At 46.5% G+C, this 7,701-nt stretch overlaps 1 protein-coding gene across 1 annotated transcript in view; it reads right to left on the bottom strand.

Moving 5' to 3' along the window:
- Window positions 1–7,701, bottom strand: part of LOC113215994 (guanine nucleotide-binding protein G(o) subunit alpha) — a 51,069-nt gene that overhangs the window by 18,004 nt on the left and 25,364 nt on the right. The window contains exons 2-3 of the mRNA XM_052264999.1: window positions 6,148–6,190; window positions 3,253–3,394 (exon numbers count right to left, since the gene is read on the bottom strand). Of these exons, the coding sequence (XP_052120959.1) occupies window positions 3,253–3,394; window positions 6,148–6,190 (185 nt within the window). The remainder of the gene's footprint in view (window positions 1–3,252; window positions 3,395–6,147; window positions 6,191–7,701) is intronic.

Genomic DNA, 7,701 nt, shown 5'->3' on the forward strand with positions numbered 1-7,701 from the left:
GGGGGTAATAGAATCGCGCACACTAAATGTAAAAGAACTAAAGATGGGTTTCGCATGGAACTTGTGCAACCCGCACCCTTCCAAAATGTATAGATTGTATATAATATTTTAAAGTAGGTCATGTACCAGATAATGTGCTGCTGTTCTTCTTAGAAACATGACATAGTTTTGTAAGTATTGATCATATGGGTATCGAATTAAGTATGTGTTCCACTAACATATTTTAGCCCTGTGGTCACAGAGGATAAATGGAAAGAGGGGAGTTGTGACTGCACCAGGAGTAAGCCTTAGTGTCAACGGCAACAGGCAGCTCAGAGAGTGAGGGTGTGAGTTCAAGGGAAGACGAGGAGAGGTGCGAGAGAAAGCCGGCTGAGAGTCAAAAAAGAGTTGGCGTTACTGAGAGCGCACAACGCCTGCCGGGTAGGCAATGCGAACACACGCGTGCACAGCCGTGCAGGGGGTTGCCCAGCCGTCGGGCTGAGCCCAGACGGAGACGGGACGCGCCCGCCGGCCGCCGGCCGGCCGCTCCACGCGTTGCTGACGTCGTGGTTCTTTTTACAACACACTCAGACCTGTACTGATTTATTTCTTAGTAAGCACCCACGTTTTTATGCAGCGGGAATTGCCGATGGCTGTTTTGTTACTTATTCTGTGTATATTTTTGTAAGTAAGTTACTGATAACAGGAAGAAATTGTCAATAGAGTAAAAAGGAATTATTTCGTATGAGTGATGGAAAATTTGTCAGTAGATTGTAAAAGTTTTTAAACAGCAAATATACTGACATAGCGGTGAAAAAAAAAACAAATCAGTAACAGGATGAGAGTAAAAGAAACTACTCTTTTCGAAAAGAGTTTTCTTTCTGAAGATTTTACCACCTACTCCATCGTTCAAAAGAAATTAATCTGCAAACAAGCAAAGAACAAATCTTGCGCTGCGAACCTATTCTTTGTACGCGTGTTGCATTTTGTACAGTAAGCCACACGTGAACCCTTGCACAGTGGTCTGCCCTGCAACACACTGGCACACTGTAGCATCGCACCATGCAGGGTGGGTGTCCTTAAGCAAGCAGTACTCCGTTCTTTTTCCTGGTTCTCACTGGTGAAAAGTGAAAAGGGCGTAAGTCCACGGACTTCCCATTGGACTTACGGTCTTTTCACTTTTTACCAGTGAACTGTACCGCATGCCGCGCAGCAGGTCTACCGGGCGGGTTTGGCTCCCGACTTTCGTAAGCCGCGTGCGAGTATGCAATCTGTCCGCACGCCTGCATTCGGAACATTAAAACTAGAAAAACGTACGGCTTAGGACACACTAAAATAACCCAACAAAGTGATTAGCACACGGTTCAAATAGTGTTCTTACAGGCACACTGATTAAACAGGGTGCTTAGATTTTCAGTGCAACCACCACGTATGATTTCAATTAACGTCGCGAGCAGGTGTATCCCAAGAACGCGAGGATGGGCATGACGGCCAGTCCAGGCTAGACGCACTCGTTTTGGAGCGTGGCGTGGCGTTCTCTCTGGGGGGTCATGACGGCGGGGCGGGGTGCGTGCAGCGACGACAGGCCATGCCTGCCATGGGCTCGGTGCGATAGAAAGGCCCATGAGAGGGCCACGGCTGAGAGTAAGGGAGCGCGGGGGGGGGGGACCATCCTGGAACGAGACACCGGTCACCAGCCGTGGGCTGCATCCTGAATCAGCTTTGGGCATGCTCTCTTCCCTCCTCCCTTTCGCCGTCTGCTCCTGCCCCCCCCCCCCCCCCCCCCCCCCCCCCCCCCCCCCCCCCCCCCCCCCCCCCCCCCCTCCCCCTTTCTCTCTAACCCCCTCTCCTTCTCTCTCTCTGTACGTATCTTGCTCTGGCCGCCTCGCTCCCTCTCGGACTCGTTTCGCACGCGACCCAGCCCAGCCCGGCAGCTAGCGGCAGCCAACCAGAGCAAGCGCTACACTCCGGCAGGATCAATACTGGTCTGCCCCAGCGCGGCCCGGCTCGGCTCGACTCGGGCGCGACTCGGCTCGGCTCGCGCTGCTGGCGGAGCGCGGAGCGGCGCGGAGCTAGGCCCCTCCGGGTCGCAGACGCTTTCGGCTGTGTGTACCGCGTGCCCCTCCCACGCCTGGCAGCGGCGTAGCCAGAGCGTCAGCACCCTTCCCAGAATTTAAGCGAAAAAATACAATTAAGGGCTCGATGCTGAACTGGCAGGGGGATTTCGTGGTATAGCGAATTCTACCAATGTGAACTATAGAAGAAGTTTCCACGGGAAAATTTTCCATGAAAATCGTTACAATTTCATATAGTAAAATTTACATGTTATCATGTCAGCATGTACAGACTTTGTTTTCTTTTACGAGAAATAATGGGCTCACGTCTCGGTTGTCGTAAATGTTACTACATTGCTTTTATTTGAAATCACGACAGATTATGCAAATTTACAAAAGAATACGAACGAAATAGGTCAATTTGCGTTTATATTTTTCAGCGTGGTCCACTTACAATTGCCCAACTTCCCCGTTAAACACTTACAAGTGTTTACCGACCGAACACCAGATTTATCAGTGTAGCTCGTTTGATGAGAAACTCGGGGCCGGTTGGGCTGGGCCCTGGGTGAGTGCACGGCTAGCCCTGCAAGACCATTATAGGCACACCCATGCAGGACCCTGCATCCGCGCAGCTTACGAGCAGACCGTGTTGTGGCTGTGCGGCTGGGCTGGGAGGGGCACTAGAGCAGCACCAGTACCAGGAGCGAACAAGGAAACTTGCGGCCCTGCAGAGTCGAGCCAGGCTCAGCAGCCAAAAACCACCAAAAACAAGTTTGACGTGTCTACACCGGTCTACACCATGGGTGCATTCTAAAGGCCATTTACCAGTTTTTAAAGAATATTTTCCAAGGGAGCTTTATAGTTCCACTTTCAAGGACTCCCCGTGAAATTTTCAATCAAATGAGACAGTGTGTGATGATTTTAAATATTTTAATCAAGCTCGGAAGCCTGTTTCATGTAGGGTCGTTTGATTGGAAATATCACTAGGAATCCGGTGTTTTGATCGGAAAATAAATTAAAGAGCTGATTTAAAAATATTCCAGGAAGACGTTAATGTGCACACGGTATACCCCTGTAAAAATGGGACAAGTGCGCTATCGCACAGAATGCGTCTAGGTGTTGCCGTGTTACTCTTATTTTTCCAGTGATACTCTCAAAATCCACAACAGTGGACGATTTCTTGGAAATACATGCATGAACGAAAAACAAATGAACTCACCTCTCTTTCATTGTTTGCGAAGGCAATACCTAGGTTGGGCATCGCCCTTAAAATGGCGACGAGTGACTGAATTGTGTTGCTGTAGACCACGGGTCGGTACTGCTTGAAGTCTTCTGATGTGAACCCGCTCTCGTGGATAATCCTAGAACACGAAGGTCATTAGTATTAGAGATTGAAACAGCAGTGATATGGGCTGCAGTGATTTACTAACATCACATCTAAGAATGCCCTTATCTCTACTCGCAGTTTTCTTTTTCCCTCACCAGCGGGCTCGTTTTGGTTTGCCGCGACCTGGAGGGCGAGGTGCGGTGACACATTTTGGTTATCGGCACGTTCGTCCTCGTCAACGCCCCCCCCCCCACCCACACACACCTTGTCCGAGCCCCATTCTTGCTGCACCACGAACACACTACAAGGAGGGCCGTCACCCACCTCTTCCCCGCATAAGACACAGCAAAATCGTTCAAACAAAATTAAAATAAAAACTCCACCTTTCCCAAGATTTTTCTTAATGTCTGCAAAACACTTTTCGTTTTGAAAGAATAAAACATTTAAAATTCATAAACACCCAAGAATTATTTTAGCGATTTGGAGAAAAATATGTGATGGGCATAAGCTTGCTCGTGCAATTATCACACTTTTGGGTTTGCAGTGAGTATTTTGTCTCACACATGCGCAGCTTTGTGAATAATTCATCGCACACTTGTATTTGAGTTGGAGGCAAAGCGAGTAGACGATCCCGCAAAAATGCGGTGTTCGCAGTACATTTGACTACTTTCCATGCACTTAAAAAAAATGTTTGCAAATGACTTTGCAAATTTAGGTTTCAAAGTTGCTTTTTCTTCGTAACATAGGGGAAATAGTATTATGCTTAAAACTTCTATCCTGGCGATGCTATGATTTGAATTTTAAACACCAACTAAAAACAGGAACGCAGTAACATGGTAGCAAAGGGGAGGACCGTTAAGTCTCTCAATCTCTCAAAAATATTTTGAACTTCCGCTTTCTGAATACAGGTTTTTGTTTTAAAACAAAATGCTTTTGTTTTGCTAGTTAACAACTTATCTTCGACTGGGAACAAGACATTTTTTTGAAGTGCACGACCTCTCTACACTTGAAACGCAAGTGTGCACACTTCAAGGTGAATGAATATCCATTTTTACTCTAAGAGGGTTAAAGGTGTGAATTTTGCCTAGAAAATTTACAAGTTTAGCCCCCCCCCCCCAATGTACGAATGAATATTCACACACCTACAAGTGAGCGACATTTACACACTAGCGTTTCCAGTGTACTGAGAGAGTACGCCCTGAAAATCGTTTCCCTTCAACAAGAAAAAACTACCTTACTATTAAGAAATTTACAATAAATATAGGGACTTTGCCTAAAATAAATATAAGAAACGTTTTACTTAACGTAAGAAAAATTCACCTAAAATCAAGGAAAAGTCTTTATTTTAATGGTATGTTGACTTAGACAATAAAATTTCTTTCTAACAAGGAAAATTTTTGCTGTTTTTTCAAGGAAACGCTTTTTTGTGTGGAGATATGAGTTTGATAGGCTTTGGCGAGTGTGATTACATGCGACACGAATAACGAGGGGATGGGGAGGGGTGCTTAACCTACAAGAGGCTTCCCCCTTCCTCTGGGCCGATAGGGACATAAGCACCCTATGCTGCTGCCGAGGGCTTCTTGTAAATGCTTCGAGAGCTCGATGTCACGTGATGCCGCGAGCCCCGGCGCGCCCCGGGAGATTCCCTCTTGGGCCCAACAACAGGTGAGGGCGACTCGTGGAACGGAGGGGGGGAGGCAAGAGGGTTTGCGGCTCGCAGCGAAGGAAGATTTAACAATCATATATTTGCTTAGAAAAAATTACTTTGAAAAAAGTATTTCTAGATTCATTACATTTTTCATAATTTTGATTTAGTGAATAGTTCAAACTTCCCCGAATCCCTCGCAAACTTAAATCCTGAGACTTTTCTCTGAATCTAAAACCCGGGGCACCCTGAACAGACTCAAGTATTCGAAGGAATGATGAGTGAGCAAACTTTTTCACAAATGTGAAAAAATCTTTAAATGTATCAACAATAATGTTGGCCTTTTGGTAGTTTTTTTTTCAGACGCACTTGATTTTAATTGTCAAAATTTTTAGTTATAATTCCGCGAACAGTTCACTGAAAATCTGACACGAGACTGCTCTTTTAAGATATAGTGGTCCAAACCGTCCTACTTGTTACAAGAGTGGGGCAAGCGTTGTTTAAGTTCTTCAATAGCAGGAATTACTGTATTCCAATTTTCTAAGCAGCAGGACGATGAGTAACCATTCATACACCCAGAAAATTGCACCATTGATTTCACGAATACCGGTATTTCGCTTCCGTTTGTTCCCAAAAGGAAGTTTTGCACATGATCTAAAGCAAATTATTTTAATTTCAAGTCAAAGTTCTTTGCATTAACGGAATTATTGTTAGATCATGTGCAAATTTTCTTTGGAACAACGGAAACGTTTATAAACTTAATATTCGTGAAATCAAAGGTATAATTTTCTGGGTGTACGGTGGAGCAAAGGACATTTGCACCCATTATTGTAACCAGTATGTCTTACTTTTAAACTTGCGATTTGTCAAAAAAGTAATTCAAAAAGACAATATGGCGTATGACAGTGTTGCAGAGAGGGACTGTTGTGTAGCAAACGAGAAGAAGCCCTGCATCGGCAGACTGACAGGTCACCAACAAGTGTTCTGGCCTGTCACCCCATGCCCACCTGTCCCTACCCCACACCGGCTCAGCCAATTCAAGCCGATTGACTGCTCAACAACAACTTAAGACAGTGTATCGAACCCGGAGGTTAAACGAAAGTAACGGAAAAACTGAATGGAATAGAAAGAAAGGTACTTACTTCATTTGTTTCACTATAGTACTTTTCCCCGATTCTCCGGCACCTGAAAAATGGAGCAAAAACAAAATTAGCTCAGAATCTACTAAATCGAATGCTATTCAGAACATTGATCCAAAACTGCTAGACGTGTAATGTGCGAAGCTTAAATCGATATCATAATTCCTCCTCACAGCGACAACAGTAACGTTTATATGGGGACACTGAATGTGCGGAGAGCTAGCCGACCGGAAACACCAGCCCACGGAGGTACTGAGCCGGTCGGCCAGCTGCGAACCGCCAGCGTGATGGTATTGCCGTCGTGAGGCGATGTCGCGCGCTCCTCACGGCGCCAGATTACAAGTAATAACCACAACAGAAAAAAAAATCGTAATCCCACACTTTTTGTGTTTTGAGTTGCACGAGCTCGAAGAGGAAGACGATGTTGAATGCCTTCGCAAAGCTGGGAGGTGAAGCGGTAGCTAATCGCTCTGGTAGAGTTCATCCTGACTTCCTCCTCCTCCTCCTCCTCCTCCTCCTCCTCCTCCTCCTCCTCGTCGTACTGCGGCAATAGTCCCTCGGGACCGCGCACCGCAAAACGGATCCAGCTCAGCTAGCCAGCTCGCCTCTAGCCAGACGGCTCTCCCACTCCATTGATAAATGCACCGAAAGAAATTTTCGTTTAAAAAATGAATTTTCCCCCGTCACTTACATGATGACAGTCGCATTGTCAGCAGTGACGGCAAGGTGGACACACAGTGAGCCGCGCAGTGAACACCTTACGAACAAGCAATACTGTGCAATTACAAATCGCATGTGTTGCAATACAAAGCAGTTGCTTTGCGAAGCAGTTACAATGAACATATTTTGAACGACCAAGCCGAGCCGACATATGCTTCGCACCTTTACAAACTTTGCTTGTAAGGATTTCACAGTGCACGGGCGACGTAAGCCGAAGCACCTTGTTCGAGCCCGTGCCCCCTCCGGTTGGCGCACAAGTCTCTCGGCCTCATCTCCACCAACAACGACAGTCATTCCAGTAAAACGTATCGTACGTTTACAAAATACATGCCCGTGTCAGCTCATGCAGCGATCGGGATATTCTACAACGGTGCTCTAACACTGCCGTTTCAAATGAATGACAGCAAGAAAGAGGTACCAAAACCCACGCAAAGTCGTAGTGGCAGTGTATAGTCAGTAGGCTACTAAAACCTATGGGGACAGTTTCAATGCCGATGATATGTCGGTGGTTCTTTTAAACATTCGAATGTTTTCGATCTTTTCATATGACAGGTATCTTTCAGAGGGAACCACAAGTTTCAATTAGAAGCTCGCGGTCGCAGTGTTTTCTCTTCCTTTCTTAACGGTGTAGATTTGTGCTTGACCCCCAATGTCTGGTGGCACCTGCTGGGCAGGGCCCCTGTTGTTGCAGAGCTGCAGGAGGACAAGTTGGAAGTTGGGCGGCTGTGTGAATGGCGTCCAGCCCGCCCACTTCCCTCCCATCGTCGGATGAACCGGCCATTTTCAACAGCAGGGCCCGAGAGGATGAGCTAGCGGGGGTCTGGAGGGCGAAAGAGG

Source organism: Frankliniella occidentalis, unplaced genomic scaffold (assembly GCF_000697945.3).
Source record: "Frankliniella occidentalis isolate FOCC.00 unplaced genomic scaffold, Focc_3.1 Scaffold23, whole genome shotgun sequence".
Lineage (NCBI taxonomy): Eukaryota > Metazoa > Arthropoda > Insecta > Thysanoptera > Thripidae > Frankliniella > Frankliniella occidentalis.